Genomic DNA, 24,172 nt, shown 5'->3' with positions numbered 1-24,172 from the left:
TATTTTTATGAGCTTCGTTTATTCATCCTTTATTGGATGTGATTGGCCACTGTTGTATTGTCTTTAAACAGAAAAATAACAAAGAGAATGTAGGTAAAAAATAACTTTCAGACAGGTGTTTTGAAATTTTTTATTTTTTTTTTTTTTCTAGAAAAAAGGACTTAGGAGATACATGGGCTTTCAAAAGTACTTGTTGACTAATCAGTTATTTATAAACTGCTTTGTAAAGGATTTTCCATGCTGCAGCAACTTCTCATATTTCAATGTGTTGAAGGATATATTTTTCCTCAGCTGGGATGAAAAGTTGCAACAGAATACTTACAGATACACAGTTACTGGTTCATATGACACCAAGTCCCTAACAACTTTCTTGGTTTAGCTTATTTCCCTCAATTCATCCTTTCTCTTTCTAGTGCCCTTAATTTAGTATCTTGATACTTGGTACTGACAGCCCCCGCTGTTACTGGATAGTGCAGAACGAAGCTTTGACGTATGTAACCCAAGGTACAGTGATGTGTGCCAGTTTAAGGACAGTGTACCTGTCTTTCTAGAGCTAGTGGGGCAGTTTGAGGCATCGTATTTTGCCACATGGGAAATCTGAGTTCATGAATGGATTCAGATTTCCAGACTTTGTTTAGCAGCCAAGAGATGTCTCTGGAAAAGAGGTGCTGGACGAGTACCTCTGCTGATCTTAAAAAAAACATTGGCGGATGTTCAAAACCGAGCTGCTTATTTGCCCTTCTAGTTGTAGACAAGGTGAATTTAGATATTAGCTGGATATAAAAGAAAGACATTCAAAATATCACCCAAGTTTTGCCCCATATCTTTGGCAAGGTAGTTAAGAGATGACACTTCTAGCATGGCATCATTTAGAGTGGAAGTCCATTGAAAAGAGTGCTGATGAGATATCAGCAGTTAAATTGTGATCTCTGATGTACCATGCTGCAGACTCAGTTCATTTTCAAGAATATTAATGCTTCTAATTGTCATGAAACTATTACAGATCTTTCTAGGTTTGCTATGTCACAAAGTTTTTTATATGTGTTGCTATTATTTTGTGCTCCCATAAGTGTCTGTTTCAGCCCTGGGTTACTAAGAATCTTGACAACTTATTCTTTAGAATCATAGAATAATTTAGGTTGGAAAAGACCCTTAAGATCATCGGGTCCAACCCTTAACCTGACACTATCAAGTCCACCACTAAACCATGTCCCTAAGTGCCATGTCTACCCATCTTTTAAATGCCTCTAGACACTCAACCCAGTTCCCTCAGCAGCTTGTTCCAATGCTTGATAACCCTTCTGGTGAAGAAATTTTTCATAATATCCAATCAAAATTTCCCCTAGTGCAACTTGAGAGCATATCATCTTGTCCTATTGCTTGTTACTTGGGAGTAGAGACCTGTTTGGGCTGCATGCTGATCCCCCAACTGATCCAGAGTTATGGAAGTTCAGTTTCTCTCCTTGCCTACCTGCACACCTGCATTTCCATAGGAAACTAAAGTGTGTGGAGACATGGCACGTGTCTGTCTCATCCCAACAGGCAGCCGAGATAGACCAAATCTGGGAAGTGCTCCTGGTTCCCATAGCTTTGACACAGCCTTTAAGGTTCAAGTAATTTGTTATAAGAAATATCAGCAGGCTTCTGTGTTTTATGGAATGCCTTTGTAATAGTATCTAGCAATGATTTCTCTCTACTCCTTATATCTTTTCTATAACATATGGCACTGATCTGAGTTTGACAGGATCAGAGTCATGTTTTCCTATAATTTTAGGAGTGCTTGCGGTACTGGCTCATTGATCAGAAGCTGAAGCTACATATATATTTTTTCTGAATCATGAATTATAAGAGAAGTCTTGAAATCCTTTAAATTTAGCTCTATGCAATTATAAGACAAATATGAAAGGATACTGCAGAACGACTTTTAAGACTTAACTTCTTGTCCCTGCCTAGTGTATGAAACCTTTTTTGAGACTAATGGTAACTAGGTGTACTTTCAGAGATGACCTAGCATACGAAGTCGTATTCAAAGCCTGTATTACTCATAATGACCTAACTGTCATCTGAATGGAGGCCTAAAAATCATCAGCAAGAGTTTTATATTAAATATGACATAAACCGACATCTCTATTACTTCCTAAGTCAGTAGCAGGACTGGGCTAACTATATTAAAAATCATGCTCAGAGTGTATTCAAAAACATTGCCACTGACTGTGACACCATTGATGAATAATCCACAGCTATTAGACTGATATCATTACCTGGAAATCCCAGTTGTCATGTTAAAATATATGATACATTTGTAGCTAGCAAAATTCAAAAACATGATTTGAGAGCCTCATAAATGTTCAGTGACTGGTATGCAAAATTATAAACAACAGACAATTATAGAACTAAACAAGGTTTGTTGTTTTTTTTTTTTTTTCTTCAAACCTCATCATTTTAAAGGAAACATCATCCTTTCTGTAGGAGGCTTCATAATTTTGAACATTTGAGATTGTCAGTACTGAAATACAGCTAACTGGCATGGACACACCAAGACAGTTTTGAATCTAGCTATAGCTAAAACGCCTTTTTTGAAAATGACTGATACACACCAGCTGACCAGAGTGTGTAGAATATACTCAGGAGCCATAGGTGAGCCCTGTTTAAATTCCACAGGGGGAAACCTAAAGTATTTAGTTCTTTGCTATCTGAGAATTTTGAATGATCTGAATATGGTTTTTGGTTCAAGTTTTAAAAAAGATATTCCTCTCACAGATGCTCACTTTTGGTGATAGTGCTGCTTCTTTTGAATCGTATAATGTGCTCTATGTTTATGGATCTTGTGCTTGCATAATGTGCTCTATGTTTATGGATCCTTCTGGTTTTGTGGTTGTGGTCAAATGCTTTAGAAATCTGTAAGAAGTATGTTAAGATTTTGTTTTGTAGTAGATAGAAATCTGCAGAATAGACCTAATGGTCTTGATGACAATTTTACCTTAGCTCAGGTTGCAGGGTGGTTTCCTTCAGTAGTCATAGTCAGGGATTCAAATTCCATCAAGACCTGATCTTCATTCCTGCCAAAGAATTGGATCTGTTAAAATATACTTTTCTTGATTGGATCCTGGGCTCAGGGCAAAAACATCTGAATGTTATTGTTTTGCCACTGCTTCATTGTGTGATCTTGTAAAACAGAAATAACTTCCCTGTGTCCTGTTTTCCCAAGTGAAAAATCAGATGTATTGTGAAGCTAAATTCATATTTATAAAGCAAATGGAAACAGATGAAAACACTATATTGGTACTTAACATTTAGTTCCATGTCAATTCATGTTAATATATTAGAATCAGGGGCATGTGAGTAAAATATTTGGCCTCACAGTTTGCCATTTGGGACAACATAGACAAAGACCTTTTCTTCTGAGTCGTGTTTTGATGCTTTCATTTGTTCTATGTCTTATATAGTAGTTTTCTTGATTCTATAAACTTTGCATTTAGCACTTGCTGCTTCTTCCTTTGATACTAATTTACCTGTGTCTGTTAAGCATTGACCATAGTTCTGAGGATAGATATATGCGATTTTGAATAATGTGGTGGGATCTGTCTGTCCACTTTACCTGTATGTATGTATTTATTTATCCTTGTGTTACACTATGGCTTTTCAAAGTCTTCCAAAGGATATCCTCTGCTGTGAAATCTAGATGTTGAGTCCTCGACATGGGATTGGTACAAGCCTATCTTAAATTCATTGCCTGTATCCACCCTTTCACTGACTGCTATCTCTCACTTTAAGTTGTAAGTTCCTTGGTTTACAGATTGTGGTTTTCTATATACCAAGTCACCCAGATTATATAGCTGTAAGCATTATCTGTTTGATCATGGTATCTTTGACCATGCACCAGGCAGGCTGAATGCAAGCCAGTTGGGGACTGTGAGCTGCATAACCATTGGTAATAGGCTGGTTCCAGTAGTAAGCCCTAGCCTGACCTTATTCATTCCAGTTCAGATATACACAGGTTTGGGGTTGAACGTGATTTTGGACCCGAACCCGATTTTGGACCTGAACCCAAGGTTAGAGGATCACAAACTCACCTTTGCTTTTAAAACAACATATTCAGCAGTAAGCTCAAGAACCCAACCTTTGCTTTTAAAACAACATATTCAGCAGTAAGCTTAAGAACCCAGTTCTGCAGCATTTCAGGTGGTGTGTTTGCTGACCAACATACAAAGTCAATGAACTGCTCAGTATTTGCAACAGTCAACAGCAGTTTGTCTTTCTGTGTCCATAAAATTAGCACTTCCCATTTGTATTTGTCTTGGTCTAGCCCCACTGCAAGTCATGTTGTAGTACAATGAGAGATTCTACCTGCCCAAAAGCAAGGGGAATCGCATGACAGAGAAAGAAAGAAAGAAATGGTGTTAGGCATCATCACGGATTTAATTGGTTGCCAGAACACGGTGAACAATGAGTGGTTGCAGTGGCAGCAGCAGCAGCAGTGAATGTGAAATCATGTGGAGGGGCAGAATGAACTAACTGGGGAAAGACAGGGAGTTTTTGCTGTGTGGAAGGTAGTTTCTTGACCATGTGGGGAGAAACGTGAGAAAAAGGAACCACAAAGGGAGCACAAGGCTGATATCTAATATAGAGAAGAAACTGCCACCTTGTCCAGCTCCAAATTTCTGTCCATCTGTCAAAGCTTCGTTTCCTCCCTTCCTGATGGTAGAGCAGACATCATGACAACTGCCTGGGTTTTGCCAGTCTATTAAGTAAAAAACAGATCAGTGCTTTCTTAAAGGAACACCTCTAGCATATACTCGGAGAGTCAGCATTCTGATGTAAGCCCAATAGTAAAAAATGCCTATACAAAAGGGTGACACAGTTCCTTCTTAGCTCCAAAAAAGGTTGGCTTTGAGCAGCTGAAGGGGTAGGTGAAAGGGAACCATACATTTGCAGGCAGATCAGTCTTGGCAGGCTGCCAGCACAATCCAAACCTGTGAGGTGGCTTGTTTAGCACCTCCTGTGCAGAGGTGTAAACAGCAGGTAGTACATGCATAACAAAGCATCACCTACTTTTTGTGACAGCGCTTCATAAATACTGGAGAAAAGAATGCTTCTCCACGCCAGTATTTGTGGCACATAAATATTTGTAATAGTTGCTATGGCAGTTGAGAGGGGAAAGATGAAAATCAGAAAACAGTGAAAGCTGTCTGAAAACAAAGAAGTGTTTCCAGAGAGAATGCAGTAAGCTCAAGTACTGGAATTTTTATTCCCCTAATTCTTGCTATAGGTCTTTGATTTTAAAAAAATCCCGTAAGTGTATCTTTATTATTTAAAGATAAAATAGCCCATTATCTTGGTTAATTAGACCATATGCTAAAAGGTGGCCTTCATTAATTGTGGTTGCCATTTTTAGTACCCATTAATCTGTTTGATTGTGCCTGATACTTGAGTGATACGCTTAAATTTTTCAAAATAACTCATAACAGATCAGGAATATGGGATAAAGTACTTAGGCACAGTTGTGTTGGATGGAATTCAGTGCCTCAGCCCTGGAATAATTCAATGCCTGCAAACGGGATAGGAATAAGATGTTCTGTCTTTAAGAACCATCCCATCACTCTTCTGATGGCAACTTCATGAATCCATTGTTGCCAGCATCCCCAATACATTTTACAGGGGGAGCTCCCACTTTGAGTCCTAAAAAACCTGAACTAGGCATGGCATTGATACTTCTTCCTCTCAAGACACTAATATTTAACATGTAGTATGCTTCTCACTTTCAGAGTAATAAATCTGGATGTCCTCCACAAGTGTTACCTTTGGATTTTCAACTGTCTTAGGTATTTTTTCCTACTGTTAAATATGAGGCTTTTTTGTTTGCTGTTTCCATCCTACAGTAATTGATCTTATAGAATACTACCTTTATTTAAAAAAATTCTAGTTAGAATTTCTGATGTTGTACAACTAAGCACTGTTACAATGCCTTGAGTTTTACATAGGTGTGCCTATTAGCACAGTTATGGTTAAGGGCTTGTCACAATTTCCATTATATAGTAAAACATTATTTTCAGGAATTTAGAGCAAGGCTGTAAAAAGCAACTGTGGGTTGCAGTTTTACACAGAAAATCTTTGCCCATGAGAAAATTATTGTCACAAATGCTGAAAGCATCAGTCAGTTTGCTTAGCTATTTTTAAGTGGAGTGAGTAAAAAATTCAATATAAAAGTTCAGTGGTTTAAAACATTTTTTCACACTCGTGTAGCCACCGCAGGTGTAAAACACACCATGGTCCTGATTCTTAGCTCTGCACATGTCTTTGTATTGCTCCAATATCGCGAAAGGAGCTTGAAGCTGCCTAAAATAGCATTAAATTTCCAGGCGCTATTGAATTTTCAGCTGACAGAGAAAGCCACCATTATATCATACTGCATGGAGGAGGGAGAAATCTTGCCCTTCTTCCTTACCTCCTTGAGCTGAGGGAGTGGAGCAGAAATATGAATACATTCAGGAAAGAACACCATCTATTCTGGCTAAGCATGAGCAATTGATATAGATTCAGATAAGCCCTCTTCTTCGGACAACTGTTTTTTTCTAAGTCTATACTGCACACTATTTTCTCCTTCAGGAACCTCAGTATCTCATATAGAAAAGTGCCTTTCTTCCATGTAGATGTGCCAAGTATTTAAGCAAGCATTCAGTGCAGACCTTATTAGCAAGGGGACAATATTTTCTTAATTTGTACTTTGATTTAATTTTACAGAATCAGTCGTCCAAAACACATGTAGGATGGGCATTACAGTATCTTCTCAGCTTCTGCAAATATTAAATTATTATGTTTTCAATTTGACAGGGGTAGTTTCACAGGAAGTGCAGTATTTCAAAAGAGTAATTTGTGAATTTTCACATAAGCCCCTACTTGCTGGCAAACCCCCCACTTTTTTAGCCAAATTGGGTAAGTGTAGCAACATATTGGGACATGCCGTTGACCTGTTTGTAAGAACATCTTCCTGGCTTCGCTTACAGGTCCCAAATGCACAGGTGCAGCATATCTGAAAAATTAGTCTTAAGAGCTTTTCCTAACTTTTATTATTACTTGTTAATTTACAGCCGCTTTTGCTTCTCTCCCTTTGTTATAGTCTATTTACTAATTATATTATTAATTATTATAACATCAGCACCCCATGTGAAAGGAAAGAAGAAATGGCATATGTGTATCCTAGCCCTAGGTCCTTGCCATCTAATTACTGATATGATATGACAAGTGAGAACAGCAAACGCTGAATGGAGGGAATTCGTTATATTGATACAAGGAATGATGTTGCATATACTAGAAGGTGACAACTTCGCAGGTTGAATGCAGGAAATGGGCCACTAGAGCAGTGATTCCAACACACATTAAAACCTTTTGCAAAGTGTTCTGCATTTCATCAATATCACATAACTTGAGGGAGAGAGTTTTGTAAACTTCTCTCCCATTGTTAAATGTAGTTTCCTTTTATAAACCCAATTGTACTTAAGCTTTTAAAACTCATTGTTTTGCTACATAGGAAGAAGAAAAAGTTGTTCATTATCAGTGTTCAGCCACACCTTGAGCAATGCATCCATCAAATATGAAGTCAGGCTGCCTTTACTCTCTGCGGTGAATTCCTGTCATTTCTCCATCTTAAAACAAAACAAATCATTGACTGAAATGTGAATGGTTCATGTCCTATGGCCCTTGCTCCGGCAGGATATTTATAAAATAACTGTTAGGGATGACTGAAGATTGCAGAATTAATCTCTGTGTTTCAAATCAGGATCATGTTTTCTGGATGTTCTAGGTGACATTGTCATGTCAGAAGAAATGTGAGTAACAGCTTCACTGGCAATAAAGCTGTTACTCTTACGGAAACATTTTCATGTTAAATAGATTAGTTCATTCCTCTTTGTATTGTTTTGACTTTGAATATGATTAATTTAGTAACAGTAATTGCTTAGCTGTTAGAACAGCCGTTTTTCTGAAAAAAAAAAAAAACACACCAAAAACCAACCAAAAACCAACAAACCAGTTTGCTGTATTGATAGATCTTGTCAGATACTTAACAATAATTATTACTAATATTTCTCTTGTTTTGTCCATGGTTTTCTGTGGGCCTCTCTGCATCTGAGTATGAAATGAAATATCAAAGGGAAACAATAGTGTTAGAGGGAATGTTGATTGTAGTTAGAACTGAAGACTGGCAATCCCTTACTTCTGGTAGCATTACTTAGGCTGAATAACTTTCAATTTAAATGTTTCACATTTATTTTATCAATAATATCTATGCCAGAATGGGGTTGTTAGCATTTAGTTAATTATCTGTGAAGTCTGCAAGTGGCACATAATGGAAAAATTTGATGACACTTACATACCTCCCCAAATTTATAGTAAAGGCTGATTCTTCATCCCAAATTCTGTCTAGATGTTTCATGGATCTAGATGTTTCATGGATCTATTCTCTTCATGAGAATAAGTTCTCATGCTCTTATGTTACAGCACAAGTGGGACCATGTAGGCCACTGAGGGCTTAAGTCAGGCCTTAAGCACTAATTCCATGTAATTTAAATGATTATTGCATTGTTTTAGCTGTGTTTCATGCCAAATTTCCATGAGGGTTAATTTTGCCATAAAATGTGGTCAAGAAATCTAAACTGTTTGTGTAAGCCATCAAGAAAGTAGTTGCATTTTGCAGTTTTAATTCATTTAAATAATGTAGATTTGAGCATGGCTGGCTGTGGAGCATGGAAGCTAATAGCTTATTTAGAGATATTCTTTCCATATTTAATATGACCCAACTAACAACTGATCTTCACACACTGGTGAGTGAACTTCTACTACTGATAGAGCTGAGAATAGTTGATTTGATTTCACACACAGAAGATATTTCGTTATTAATTTTAGCTCTAGACTTTCAAATGGGGAAAGACATATATGAAGGTTGTGAGGATGGCTGTGAAAATCGGTGCCATGTTTTAATCACGATTAAGAATTTTGCTTGCACATGTATAAAAAAGTAAACTCACTGCCACCAAAACTGAAAACAAGGCACTTTGGAAAATATACGCTGATATATAACTGGCTAGAATTTCCTTCATTTTGCAAAGCCACGAGCCACATGCATCAGCTCACCACAAAGTCATTAGGTCTTTTTAAACTCAGATGAAAAACATTAACAAATACCACAAAAGGCTTTAGTATGGCCCCTTTGTTCATTCACATATGGCAGTTTATAACTCCTGCACCACTTGGGTCGTGTGTTTGTTTAAGCTGCCTCCATCAGGCCAGCCCTGAAAGAACAAAAGACATCTTGAGCGATCCTAAGCAGGAAATGGGCTAATCTAAACATGGCTTGTGACACTATAAGTAGAATAGAAAGGGGAGGGATTGATTAGTCATTAATGTCCAATTGACTCCATATGGATGTTGCAATAATAAGGCCTTTTTCAGTGCAGTAGCGAAGTTATTGAATTAGAGGTTTATGTTTCCTCAGAGCTGACCTTAGGGAATTCCCTTTTGGTTCTTCTTGTTGATGTTTTAAAGAAAATGGAGTCGCTTAAGAGGAAAAATAGAAGCCTTATCATAACCAAGTGCTGCAGGGATGTAGCTAACCTGTGCTACAGTATATTCCAACCTCTTAGTATTTACTTAGCACATTTCAGAACCTTTGCAGGTGAAATATTTTAGAGCCCATTTAAATATTCCAGTATTTCATGAATCACTCATGTCTTTCTCAGTTTTTCCCCCTTTTCATTCACTGACGTGCAGCCTATGGGAAATGCTCGGCCCTCAAATCCCAGCTGAATAATATCTGTTTAGCATTTGGAATGAAAGCAGCTTGACAAACAGACACTTCCCAGCAGAACATTTGTGCCACTGTGTGACTACAGGCATCCCTGTCCCAGAGCTAGTCATGTTTCCAAGTGGGTGTTAGTTTTCCCTAGTGATGACAAGACATGCCAGTGATGACAATAGTTCGTGAGATACCCATTTATTTTGACTCTCTTGCTGGTAATAAAGAATTAGAAAGACTTCTGAATGTGGATGGGGATAAAGAAGTAAGAGGCAGGCAAGGGGTAAAACAGCTAAATGTTACACTAACACTGCTATAAGTCACTTAGATGACAGTGAATTAGTAATTTTTGTAACTTTCTCCAAAATGGAACACTGAACTTAATAACTCAAAACAATAGTTAAATGATTGTTCTTGTATTCTAGACTTTCCAAAGCTTCTTTTGTCATGCTAGTCTTACTCTTGCATTTCTCTATTTGATTTAAAATATTGCTATATCTTTCATAAAGGCTGCATTTGTCTGTCCACAGGTTAAGAAAAGGCCAGGGGACTGCCAAGCCGGTTTTTCATGCTCCCTGTTTTTATGGCATTTCCATGTTTATGAGTAACCCATCTCTAGTAGTAAAAGAGTGACTCTGTTTGCCTGTTCATTAGGTTCTGGTCTCTGTAATGCAAGCTGCTAGCAGTGACAGTTGTATTGGCACAGACAGGGCCAGATATTTTGAAGGTTACAATCAGTCTTTTCCAAAGTAGACAAAAATGTCATTTCAGTTTAATGAATAACTGATGATAGGAGTTTACTACTAACAAGTCCCTTTTACACTAGGAACCTAGAAAGATTGTCTTTATTTCTATATATCCTATCTTGGTATATGTCTATGGAAGATAGTATGCACTATATTCTCTAGAGTAGCCGAAGATTTGTTATCTGGGGGGAGAAAAAGTAAATGTATCACTTCAAACATGAATCAGTGACTGGAGTGTGAAGAGTAATTAAGGAATAACAGGTGACTGATAAAATTTTTGTTCTTCTTGATGTTACTTTTCTCTTTCTTTCCTCATCTTCTTCTCATCCATTTTTTGCCCCTTTCTATCATGTTTATTATGGTTTGCATTCTGCTAACATGTAAAGGCCCAGTCTGAGGTTTTGCTATGGTAGATGATTTATAGAATGGAAGGTAAAACCACTTCTTGTTAAAGACAATAGGATTAACCCTAATGTGGTCAGGATTTCGGGGAACATGCTAACAGATGGTGTCTGTCCTAAAATTCTTGTCACTATTAAAGGTGAGAAACTCAGACAAAGACAGGAATAAATAAATAAACAATGTAAAGATTATTACTGTATGTTTCTTAACATTTAATTAATGTGAAAATATTTGTCTTTCCTGTTGATGATCAGATTCTTTTCTCTTTCTAAAGAACAGGAGTTCTTCTTCCCCTGCACTGTCATTAGAAGCAATTAGTCTCTTTTGGAACAAAAACATTGTTTGAAATTACTTTAATGAAGCTATAACATTTTTAGATTCATTTTGTGGTGTTCTTTGACCCAGTATTGTCCCTAGAGTCTAGTCTGGAATCCAGCTTCCACAAAGGAGTTGCCTGGGATATATCCACAAAAATTATCATTCTCCTTTAATCTGCTTTCAGTTTTAAATCATCAAAGTCATGACAAGTTGAGCAAATGCAAAGCATTTAGGAAGTGAGGCAGTCCACACCCTCAGAAGCTAAAATTGTCACTTTGAGGACAGCCCCAGCCTTTAGGCCAAAGTGTAGAATTCTTTGCCAACTAAGCCATTAGGGCAGCCAAACTGTACTGTTTTTACAATAATTTTTAATTCTGACCAAGCTCTTAATCCTGAAAATCAAGTTCCTCTTGAGATTGCAGTATGAACTGCAACTAGCAGACAGAGCATTAGTTGCCATAGAGAGACAATTATCAACTTCCACCTCTCATCTCAGCCTTCATCAGTAGTAGATTTTTATTTTATCTGTTACTTTGGGGTTATTATTTGTTAGCCTTTCCTGAAAATATTTTCAGAAAGAAATAAAACACTTACTTCTTTGCAGTTGTATATATCTTTTTTAAAAATTTCAGGTGCCTCTTTCAGACTGTCGGTTTGAAAGATCTTATCACAATATGAAAAAAACCCCATACTTTGTAAAACCTATTGAAATTGTTTATATAGGACACAATACTGTCTAAATATCTGATTGACAAGAAGAAGTACCTAAGCGCAACCAGTTTGAAAGCTTGTTCTTATGTGTTTCAACTTGTAAGAGCTCGCTGAACATATGTGCTTTTTATATCATTAGCACCTCATTTCTAAGCTAAAAAGGTACTGAGACTTTCTGGCTCCCCACATAGAATCATATGCTAACAGAAGTATTTTCTTGTAATGTTTTATATGCTGAATATAATTCTGTAGTTCTGAGATAGTCAGAAGACCATGGAGATTACATTACTTTAGTTATTTGCAGAAATTCATTTTGCAGATGCTTTTGTGATGGCCTGTGGGTCAACTTGCAAATATTCCCCCAGAGATCAAGCACAAAGAACATCAACTCTTTGGCTGCTTTTTCAAATCCTTCAAGTATGGACTTGCTTAAAGCAGATGCAGCCAGAGCTTCTTGGCCTTCTTGGGATAGTTGTAATTTATTACTCTAAGTAAGAATTGTTTTCTAACATAACCTTTCTCTGAAAACAGATCATTTATGGTGGGGTTTTTTCCTTTTTTTTTTTTCCTTTTTTTTTTTTCTATTCATTATATTCAGATGAAAAAGCCAGTCTATATTTTTGATACTAGTAAAGGCACTCTTTGCCTGCATTAGGATTGAAAGGTCTGGCAAACTCCTTAGCCTAAGTGAATAAGTACCTTGGGAAAGTAAAAGATGGAAAATCATATGGATTCAAATATGTCATCTACTCTTTGCTGTGAGTAGAGTAGCTGAATAACAATTGACAAATTTTGCATCAGTAATTTCAATTTTTTAATTTGTCACCAAGTTCCTAGTTGCCCATATACTAGTTTCAAATTTTATAGTATTATTTTAAAAGATGGACCAGCCATTACCTGATATATTTGATTTTTCTCAAATTATAGGGCCATTTGTCTCAATACATGTTTCCCTGTTACTATGTTTGTAGCTTATTATAGTTTCACAATAAATATATACTCTCAGAAGATGGCATATTTGAGATCCACCAACCCTTCTGACAACAATGGACAGAGCCTCATTAGCTGTACACACTCCTAAATTGGTCCTATACATGCAGGTTGCTCAGCAAAACTACTGTTCCTTTTTGTAATAAAAAGCTGGCTGCAGCTGCAGCCTCCTGTAAATGCTAAACACCTGTAGCATGGTACTTAGAATAGTATTAAAATAGTTTTGCATCTCACATTTGCCACAAACCTGTCTTCTTTTATGTGTACGCATGTTAGTATACAAATTGCCAAATTGGTGTCAGTTGTAAAGTAATGGCATTGGAGGCATCATAAATTACCATGGTGATCCTTGGGAGAAGACACTGCTGTATACGAATGAGTGTTTTGCTCTCAGAGTAATGTATGTCTTCATCTGGCCCAGTAGTCAGCATATTGCCCTGTGTTGATGGATATAGTCAGCTTGAAACTACACTACATTTCACTGCACAATAAACATGGCTGTCAACACCATATAAAGCAAAATCAATTTATCCTGTATGGTCAGTGCGTTTTAAATGAAATTAATGTACTGTGGACCTGGTGGCAAAAAGGTAGTGTATTAGTTATGCATCCTCTATTTTATAACTTTTTTCATGTAAATGTATTTCCTATAGAATTTTTTTAATGGTAGACCTAACATATAGTGTTTTCACACTAAATTAGGAAACCTCGTTTTTGCACAATTAAAAACTTGAGTCTGTCACTGAAACCAGTAAATCTGCAATGTTTTGCTTAGTGCAAAGAACTAATATTATTTGGCAAATAAATGTGTCAGGAGCTGTAATAGTTTACAGAAAAGGAGACCTATTGCTGTGCTAATTTGTTGTCGAGTACCTTGCTTTTTCAAGGTATAGAATTATATGAACAGTTTGATGAGGCCTAAGACTAAGTACGTCACTCTCCCGCTGTAAAGACTTTTTGCATTTCTTTTATAGCTAAGGTATAACTGTAAAAACATATGCTATCATCACAGTTACAAAAGTTTTTTCTGGTACAAGCATGCCTTATCTAGGCTTGCTATTCTCTTGTATTAACTAGTTCTACACCTCATACTCAGCCCTGGGAAGTCTAAAACTATGGAACTTTGCTGTTTGTGGTCAAGAAGCAGGCCTGGATGCATTTGAAAATCTGGTTAAGACTGGACTGTACAAGTTGAATTGATAGTGGGTAATGACAGGACACTTGGAGTACAGTAAAGCACAGCAGTCATGGAGAAGCTGGAGTGCTTGTCTCCCATTCCAGAAGCTCCAGGATGCTGTGCATGTACCTGTTGAAGGCAGACAGTTTTATTACATAAAACTGCTCCAAGACAGATCTAAAATTCAACTAAAGCAGATGTGACTTTAAAATGTTGAGCTCCAAATATAATCAGATCCATACAACTAGCAGCATGTACCTGGTGTACTGTATAATTTATTTTATGAAATGTTTGGCAAGTGCTTCACTGCTCAAGGAGCAGTCATTGTAAATTACTTGTGTGAACAGGTCTACATCAGTTTGGATTCTCAAGTGTAGCTTTATGTGAGTTTTGTTGAGCATTCAGAACATGTATGCTATGTTAAAGTCCCAAATGGAAACTTTTTCAAATCTCCATACCTTAACTGGAGAAATACCAGTGCAATTTGTTTCTCACTCAGATGTTGATGTCTTCAGCTGGGTGAGCCTGATTGATTGCACTGAAATCACTGGATATCCTTTCTCTCTCTCACAGACATAGACCTGGCAGCAAAAAGAGAGAGAAAAAGAGAATGAGGCTAAAACAAACACAGCACTGAAAGCGCTTGCGTAATCCACGTAATAATGTTTTGCATCCATCTTGTTTCTTCCTGCCCTGACATTACAGGGAGTAAAGCAATGAATGGCTCTGCAGCTAAACTACAGCAGTATTATTGTTGGCCAACAGGAGGTGCCACTGTGGCTGAAGCTCGAGTCTACCGGGATTCGCGGGGCCGAGCCAGTAGCGAACCGCACATCAAACGACCAATGAATGCTTTCATGGTTTGGGCAAAGGATGAGCGTCGAAAAATTCTCCAAGCCTTCCCTGACATGCACAATTCCAACATTAGCAAAATCCTAGGTAAGTGCAAGACAACAAACAAATCATGACTGACTGAACCAAAACCGAGGGAAGCTTAGAAGGCTCTGCTACAGTAGTGGCAATTGGCAGAGATTAGTTATTTTTGGATCTGTGGAAAGATGAGGTTATTTATATTGGTGACACAGGCCAGTTACTTCCTTCTTGGATATGCAACTTCTCTAATTTAGGACATATTTTGTTTGGGAGATGTTGACTGAAATTGGAATTACTGAAACTTATACAAATGAAGACTCATGGGTTGTTTTTATTTTCATTCCCTTCCTTTTCCCTTTCTGCCCCTTCCCTAATGCTTTTTATTTTCAACAGCAGAGTCACAACATGCTTTAAAGACTTAGCAGCGTTCAAAAGGAACATTTTGTGAAATCTGTTGCAAGAGTGTATCCTGATAAAAGGTCTAATTCCAAGATTCCATTAGAAGTGACCCGAATGCAAAATGGTACTTGCTAGAGTAAATACTGGGAAAAAATTAATAAAGTACAAAATCAAAATCAAAGCTTTATGTCAGACAGTGCAGTGTCAAAGAAAAAAAACCTGGCACAGTTCAAAAGACATGCATACCTTCTCGCATGCAAAATGATGTTTGATTCAAAATGTTAGAATGTTCAAAAAGCTAAGAAAGCACTAGTATCATACAATTAAAATAGTGCTTAGTTAAAAGACACCATACTTTATCTATTTAATCTACATTTAATTTGTATAGATTAGGATGATCAGAGAATATACCATGGATTATATTTTGCCACCATGCAAATAAATTGGCTCGTTTTTGAGAAATTTTGATTTGCTTTTTAAGACCCCTCCAGAGAATTAGAAACATACGTGAAAATGAGTGGTGAAATGTTAAAACCTATATTTGCTTTCTGAGTCTTTGAAGTGAAAGACAGATTCCAAATGTAACTCGTAATAAATAAAAGTAAAAATCAAGTTTCCTCTGTAATCATTTTATTGTAAACTTTGAGTTCAAATACATTCTTACCAAAGTTTGTTGCATGTTAGTTCAATCAGAGGCAGGAATACATAGAAATAAATGTTACTTTGTCCTAAAACTTCCAAAATCTTACTTAGTATTTCTTATATTTTTGTCTACCATATAAGTAAGTTATATGAATAGCCTTTCAGTTTTGTATAAAACCTGCACTGTTTCAGTGTTGGCAGCTGTAGGGAATCTATATTATTTGTGTGCATTCTGTGAAAAAACTATTAGGAGCATAGTAACTGTATTCATTAAAATGTAAACTTCCAGCATAAATATTTCAGAAGTGCCAGCAATTGAGTGTTTGTTAACCATGGAATTAACCTGTCAGTATCTGCTCTGCCGCATGTAAGTCTATGTCCATATAATATCTGTGCAACTTTTCCAGGACAATGAGAAAAGAGTCTGAAATATTAGAACTGACACAGAGTATTGCTGGCTACGGATAATATTTATACAACTTTTCCATTTGTTGATGTATGAAAAATCTTGGTAAAAGAATAGCTTCCACCCACGTTTACCACAGCTGTAATCGTTTTATTCATCTAAAATACAACAAAAAGCTATTTTCTGCATTTCTTATCCCCTAGGAAAAAAAAAAAAATCCCTTCTCTATTCAAGTGTTTAGATAGCTCCTTATAAACAATACAAGAGATCAGAATACTTTTTCCTCTTCCTGTGTATACTGTGTTAATTTTTTAACTTTTTTATTGGTGTAGCTTTCAATGAGAGTTTACACTACCTGAAGTGGTGTATATAACTACAATGTGCTTTCTGTTGTTGGGGGTTTTTTGTTTTTTTTCAAATATAAGCTTGTTAAATATAACTTTCTCAGTGCAATTCTGTGCATTTATTACATCTGGCCAGAAGATAACACGCATAATAGGATTTAAAATATGGTAAGGTGCCAATATCATGCCAAGCTTATATCAGAAGATTAGTAAATTTAAGACACCCAGACTGCAAGGGATTTTTCATTATTTTGTTGATTCTATAGGGTTTTGATAATTTTTTCCTGCTACATAGCAAGGTATTAATATCTATTAGTAGGAGTGTATACACCAAATTCTCATAAAGCTATCAAAGAAGAATGTATCCCTAGGCAATGTGTTAAGCTTTTAACAGTAAAAGTATGGATGTAGACCTTGCTTAACCATAATACTGTGCATGGAATTACAGAGGTATAGAATTATTCACAGATTAATGCTCATATTGTAAAAAACTAAATCGTCTGGTTTTCAGCATGAGCTGAGATTTTAAGTAACTATTGGTTTTAAGTGCACCTATTTAATAGAGATTTACATATGTTTGGTCTGCAGTGGTATCTGGAAGTCAAGCATCTTTTAAGGTGTCTCAGGTTGTGCACCCCAATATATGTGTATTGGGGTTGTGCACCCCAATATATGTGGCCAGTGTAAGCTCAGATCAGTTTGTTTAATTAACTTATTTAGAATTTGTTTGTTGGGTGAGAAGGCATGTTGAAATGTGTATGTGTAAAGCTAAACCTGCTTTACTTGAGTACTCACTAATGTTTTGTGTTAACAGGATCTCGCTGGAAGTCCATGTCAAATCAAGAGAAACAACCTTATTATGAAGAGCAGGCACGGCTAAGTAAAATCCACCTAGAAAAGTATCCTAATTACAAATACAAACCTCGACCAAAACGTACCTGCATTGTTGATGGAAAGAAATTGCGTATTGGTGAATACAAACAACTGATGAGGTCTCGAAGACAGGAGATGAGGCAGTTTTTTACTGTAGGGTGAGTACTATTGTTGTACTTGTTTTCAAAGACAAGCATGCTGTTTGAAAACAGACAGACTTACCTATTTAAGTCACTGACTAATGTCATTTAGAAGGCAAAGATTTGAACCTGTAAAACCTTATTGAAAACATAAGACATATCATGGAATATGAAGCTATCAGCTTGCCACTGAGTGCTGATTATGAGACTGATTGTGGAATTCTTTAAGGTCAAAAGAAGTTGTTTCCCATTAGCCTGAAATATTTGAATCATGTCTTTTGTGAATTATTACAAAGTTTATCCATTCTGGGTTAATAATGAGTCCAGGATAATTTCCTAAATTAAGGCAAGAACAAAGAGAAAACCACAAAAGATTATTCCCATGTAGAATAAGGAGTCAGGAGAAGGGGGAAAAATGAAAAGGGAAAGGGGTAACAGCAGTTACGTTAGGAACACACATGAATGAATGATATCATAGCATGAGGCTATTTAGGATTTTTGTTATATATAAAACTGTGGAAAAAATATTTTTAAAAAAATGTTTTAGGAAGAGGCTTTCAAGTAGTAGATAGATAGACTGGGTAGATTTCTATCTGAGAATATATGGCTCAAAAAGATCCTGGCACAGTTTTAAAAACATTGTGTATTTTTTAACAGTATTTCCTCTAGCCTTCAGCAGAGAAAGCAGCACTTTGAAAGATCTACAGGCTAAAGATAACAAAACTCCAGTGAAACAACTGCACCATAACTGATTTCTCTCTCCTGTTTTTTTTTATGAATTAATCTGTGATGCTCAATGCTCTAACACAATGTTTCTGGTGGTTTACAAAGAGTCTAAAAGCTATCTCCAGTGCCAGCCTTTCCAAATTCACAATGTTCTGCTTATTTCTCTAATCACAATAGTCTCCTTTTGTTGGGTACTTCACTACCAGATAATTGACCTTGACGTTGATTATGTGCCCTCATTTTTGGCTTGGGATGCAGAACTCCTGTTGCAGTCAATTATTTTGTGGTACAGCCTGCAACAATGTGGGCTCTTTCTTCAATCAGTAAATAGAAGTGGTTTTGATATCTTGAAATAGCCTTCCAGTCTATAGTTTTGTCATTGTTTTTTATTCTTCACTCTAAGGGAAATTGTTTACTAATAGGCTTCCATCAAAACTGTACATAGAACTCTAAATAGAAATCTGAATTTATAAAGCACATCACAAATTATATTCAGATTGAGGGAATGAAACTCTAGCTTATGTCTTCCAAAGCAGATTGACAGACCAAATGACATCTAGACAAGAAATGCAAAAGAAATGCCAAAACAGCAGTCTGAACAATTTGAGAATTGTTTGCTAATTCAAACCAGTATTAAGCAGTAGCATTTTATACATTGGAAGTGGTGGCTAAATATGGAGGTGAATATGGAAGACGGATTTAAGAAACTTCCAAAAGTGCCTACTTAAAGAATGATGTTGTGAATTTAAAAAACAAAAAAACCCTAATGAAAACTAATCAAAATTAAACTGCTGGCACAACCTAAATGTAAGATCTTTCTCATATATCGAACAGTATGATCACAAAGACCACAAGAATACCATTATTTTCTTGAAAGCATTAGTTCTAATTCATATTTATGCTGTTCACTTCACCATACTCTATCTATGTTGAAGAAGTTTTAAAGTAAGCATAAATTACCTTTGTGGACTTATATAATGATACAGTGGACTTTACTGGAAACAACAACTTTTAGTTATGTAAGTGATGAAAAAGGGGGCTTGAAGTCTAATGGATGTGTTCAATAAAGGTGAAATGAGATCTATGTTGCAGTTCAATATGAATACAAATTTTGATACTGAGGAAACACAGGCTGTGGTTTAGAAAAATTACTTCATGCTTTTTTGTGACTTCCCACTGTTGCCCCAAATTCCCTTTTTCCCTAAAGAAAAAATTAAAACAAAATTATTGGAAGAGACCAAGCAAAAAAAAGGTGTAAACACCAGACAGGACAGCTTTTTTGAACTGAAATATAGAACAGAACACGGCATAAGTTATTTCAGCAGAATAGTTTACTGAGTAATAAAAAGCAACACTTCATACAAATCAGATTACAATTAAGTGAAACATAGTAATTGAGCCCATGAACTTCTTAAACTTACTTTTCCTTGTGTTTAACATAAATATCACATAAAGCATCAGCTGGAACAGTTTCCCTAACTGACCTTGTACACCCATCATTTTTCCACTCTTTGATGGAACAAACAGCATAAACCATCCTTCAGAACTGTAGATGTGAGACTTGAGATGCAGTTTCCTTTTCAGAATGAAACAGGAGACAAATGTGGGTTTTAGGATTGAATATACTCGTAAGTTTACAGTAAATATTTCAGTGTAAGATAGAGAACAAAAGTACAAAATAGACTCAAATGAAATGTATCAAGCGCTTCATACTGCTTGAAGTCCTGCTGTTTTTTCTTTCTTTTTTTTTTTTTTTTTTTAAAGATCATAATAAATTTGGGAATGGGTATACCAAAATGGCAAAAATTTATCATCACAGAATAAAAAGATAAATAGGAGATGTGTCAAGAGAAAGAAAGACCTTCAAAACTGGTGGCTAGAGGAAAGTATAAAGAGCAAGAAAAATTATGTTCTTTTGTATTGTGTTTGGTATTCTCCTGCCTACCATGTGTTCAGCTAAAACACATCCCACCACAAACACAGGAAGAGTTCTACACTGCTTGAACTTTCAAGGTACAAAAATCTCATACTACTTACTTCAGTGAGCCACATTCTTTGATAAACATTGGTAAAATGCACAAAAGTAATTTAGAGAATCTCAATATATGAACTAGACAGGCTTTAAAATAAAATAGAGAAATGAGCTAATGGATGACTAGGTTCTGGTCTGATTTTCTGAGGAAAAGCTTCCAAAGAATTGAATGAGAGTGAAGAGTTCTTGGAATAAATTGGGCAGGAAATTCATGTTTTGAGATAAATATTATATATGTAATAGACCAGCACAAAACTCTAGGAACTGGCAAGTCCACACAACAGAGTGAAACTTAAAATGTGCGTAGGCCTTCTATTGCATCCCTACGTCAATGAATTTTGTTCCAAATGAGGCAGATAATATACAGAGATAATTCATGTTTAATGCAGAGTATATTAAAAATTTTCTGGTTTTAATCTAGTGGAAGCTGAATCTGAAGCCAGCTATGTCTTTAAAATAATTGAGTTATTTTTAGTAGTAAAATTATTAATGAGAAGTTGTGAATGATAACTTCAGCATAAGTTAATCCCTGAACCGACTTCTAGTGATTTACAACTTATCTTTAATAGTACTTTTTTTTGGTAATGCATAAATAAATGTGAGCTAACAAATGGATCATATATAAACCATAAATTCAGACATTTTAAGTTAAGTCTGTCTTTTGTTGCCTTGTCTTACAGAAATAATTCAATTCTCAGTCATTTTTACAGTCTAATACACTCTAAATACAAGTATATGATATACACATTTCTCTGCAAAATGATGTAAGCAGTAACCTTTTTTTTTGGTGTTTTACCAGTGTAAGATGTTAGAATAAAGCCTTTATAGTGTTTATAACTACTGTACACACACAGTCTGAATGTTGCTAGACTATGGTTTTGAATAAGGCTGTAATATTATACTCCTGTAGCTTGAACTTAAAGTAAGTACACAATGGGTGCTTTTGTGAGATTTACTGTTATTTCATTCCTTATGGGAATGTAAGTTTCAGGGGTGTGTAGCATATGAGCATTTTCCTTATGCAATTGATTTTGCTTCAGTCATTTAAAGAGCTGTCAGAAAAGAGCTGGGAAGGGATCAGAAAACAATGGTAATTTGCCAATTTAAATGTTTAGCTAGTTTTGCAAAAGTCAAAAGTGGAACGTTCTCCTGGAAAATCCTAAGAAAATTAATGCCACAGACTTGCGAGCAGGTCAACTGGTCTAGGATGTTACCTCCTTTTTCATATTTGCCTAACTATTTGGGGCCAAATCTTTGGCCCCAGATCAGGCAGACATGTTAGCAATGCTGGCAGAGCAGAGAGGCAAGCGACCTGTAGTAATTGGCCACATAAGGATTTCTTTGGCAAAGAGGAGATGGTGGAGACAATGGAATGATTTGAAGCCAGGCTACGTAGCCATGCATCACCCTTCCTTGCAGATCGGAAGAGAAAGGAAGATTAATGTTGGGTTCTGGAAAACTTAACCAGGCAGAAAACATCCTTGCTTTAACCATGTGCAACTGAGCTGAATTGTAACGTGTAGCTTGCAGTAAAGTATGTTTTTATCTCCTCACTCCAAGGTCCTATGATAGGCAAAACTCTAGCTTGATACAAGGATTAAACATGTGGAATATAATGTTGTAAAAAATACCATTAACATGAATGCCTTTAAGAACTACGAATAAAACATAATGGTCAGAGTCATAGGTTAGAAACTCCAACTCTTCCTTTCAGGGAGAGCAGTTGGAATTTAAATAAATGCTCTGATTTCTTCCCCCTTCCCCATCCTATAAAATTGAATTACTTAGAAAATGATAACACTCATCTCCAGTAACATATGCCATCCATATAGTTTGTGATATCTTAAAATAAGGCTTTCTGGGAAGTAATGCAGCAACTTGAGCAGAATTTACGGTGACAACCTGATTAGCTCTAAATAATAACAGGGCTCAAGTGAGAGGTAGGTGCCCATTTACTGAGGGTGTGTGGGTGCCCATGTTTAAGTGCTAGCAAATTTTTGCTAGCAAATGAGTAGCAATTTGAGACACTTCCCATTTAGGTGGTACAGTCACCCCATGTTTACAGTCCCACAGTGAGATACAGGTAATTTAAAGCTCACAGTTATTACCCACCCAACAGCAGGCAGGCACACCATGCCTGATTTTTATTTAACATGTAAAAAAGAACTGCATTTATGAATGGCAAATTCAGTAAGCCTTTAACATTCTTGTTACACTGATCAAGTTCTTTACCAGCTAGATTCATTCTGTAGTTTGCCATGCATTTGGTGCATTCTCAAGTGAAAGGTATCTCTGTAAATTCTGCTTCATTATGCTTAGATGATCTGCTCCCTTTTTGCTTTGAAATGGGTGGTAACTGGACAGATATAACCGGTACCTTTGAAATGTGGATATGCAAAAGAGTTTTGCTGACTTGACAAGCATTTGAAAGAATATCTGATTCTTAGCATTGTCTGTCCTTCAGGGCTTAACACTGACAACCATCATTTTACCAAGACACCTCACAGTCCTGTCCTAAACAGATAATTTTTTTTTTCTTGTTGCTTATAAAAAGGCAATTTGCTTCTAAAAAAATGCAATCTTTTTGGGGGGAAGGGCTAGGGGTGGTTATTAGAGTTCTGATCCTTAGTGTCATCTATAACAAAAGAGCAGCTTGCACCCAGTCATTCTCTGAGTGTATTCTACAACTCTTATTAGAAGCATTGTAAAAACAACTTTCCTCAAAATGTCTTTTGGCATTAATATTATGGTGATCTTTGATGAACGATGTGGTATCCTTAGTTTTATGAATTTATTTAGTCTAAGAAATATCAGAAAAAAATATTAGTACCAGCAGTTGTTAGATGGGCAGATTAGAGATAATTAAGTGTGTATGGCCTGGTGACAGCTATGTAGAATTTTGCTGTGACCATGTGTGGGTTTCTTTTTCCTTTGCTTTGTGGAAACTGTCATTACTGTGAACATTTTCTGTGTCTAAAAGTTGTGGAGGAGATACATATGGGGTTTAACAGTAATAATTTATACTCCCAACAACATGCAATCCTAAAACAGAAATGTTCCCATGTGAGGTAGGTGTTCAATTTTATGGATAAAGTATTGAAAGATGTTTGCATAAAATCACTTGCAAACAAATACTTTGGCTGAAAATTGTTTTCACAGAACATTTATCAGACCGTTTAAAAAGTGAAAATTTAGTGAAAAATCCCTAGCTGTTTGTAAATCATCTGCAAATCATCATTTGCAAACAGGAGTATAATGACTGTGTCAAATGAATTACTGTGATGTTTTTGCTCACTGCTAGCCAGGTGTACCATACTTATACAACAGATGTTTGAATTTCTCAAGCTGTGCAGAAGCTTTAAGAATCAGGCTAGCAGTACCAGCAATGACAGTACTACATGCTATTTCAATATTATCTTACATGGAGTGCTTATGATTTGACTGTCTGTATTGGTTCACAAACGTGAAGGACTTTGGTTTCCCAGTAACTCTGTAGTGTGATATTTACCAAAATTAGAGATTGATCGATGAACAATTAAGACTCAATATCCAGGATTTTGTAAATAAGCTTTACATTATTTTGTGTATTGACTTAGCCAATGA

At 36.2% G+C, this 24,172-nt stretch overlaps 1 protein-coding gene across 4 annotated transcripts in view; it reads left to right on the top strand.

Annotated features, from left to right (window-relative positions):
• SOX6 (SRY-box transcription factor 6) overlaps nucleotides 1–24,172 on the top strand; it is a 380,340-nt gene that overhangs the window by 347,716 nt on the left and 8,452 nt on the right. For all 4 annotated transcript variants that reach the window (XM_074918734.1, XM_074918733.1, XM_074918732.1 and 1 more), the window contains 2 exons: nucleotides 14,840–15,073; nucleotides 17,613–17,829. In XM_074918734.1, coding sequence (XP_074774835.1) covers nucleotides 14,840–15,073; nucleotides 17,613–17,829 — 451 coding nt within the window. The remainder of the gene's footprint in view (nucleotides 1–14,839; nucleotides 15,074–17,612; nucleotides 17,830–24,172) is intronic.

Source organism: Athene noctua, chromosome 14 (assembly GCF_965140245.1).
Source record: "Athene noctua chromosome 14, bAthNoc1.hap1.1, whole genome shotgun sequence".
Taxonomy (NCBI): Eukaryota; Metazoa; Chordata; class Aves; order Strigiformes; family Strigidae; genus Athene; species Athene noctua.
Note: the sequence above shows the minus strand (reverse complement) of the source record. Positions and strands in the feature narration are given on the sequence as shown.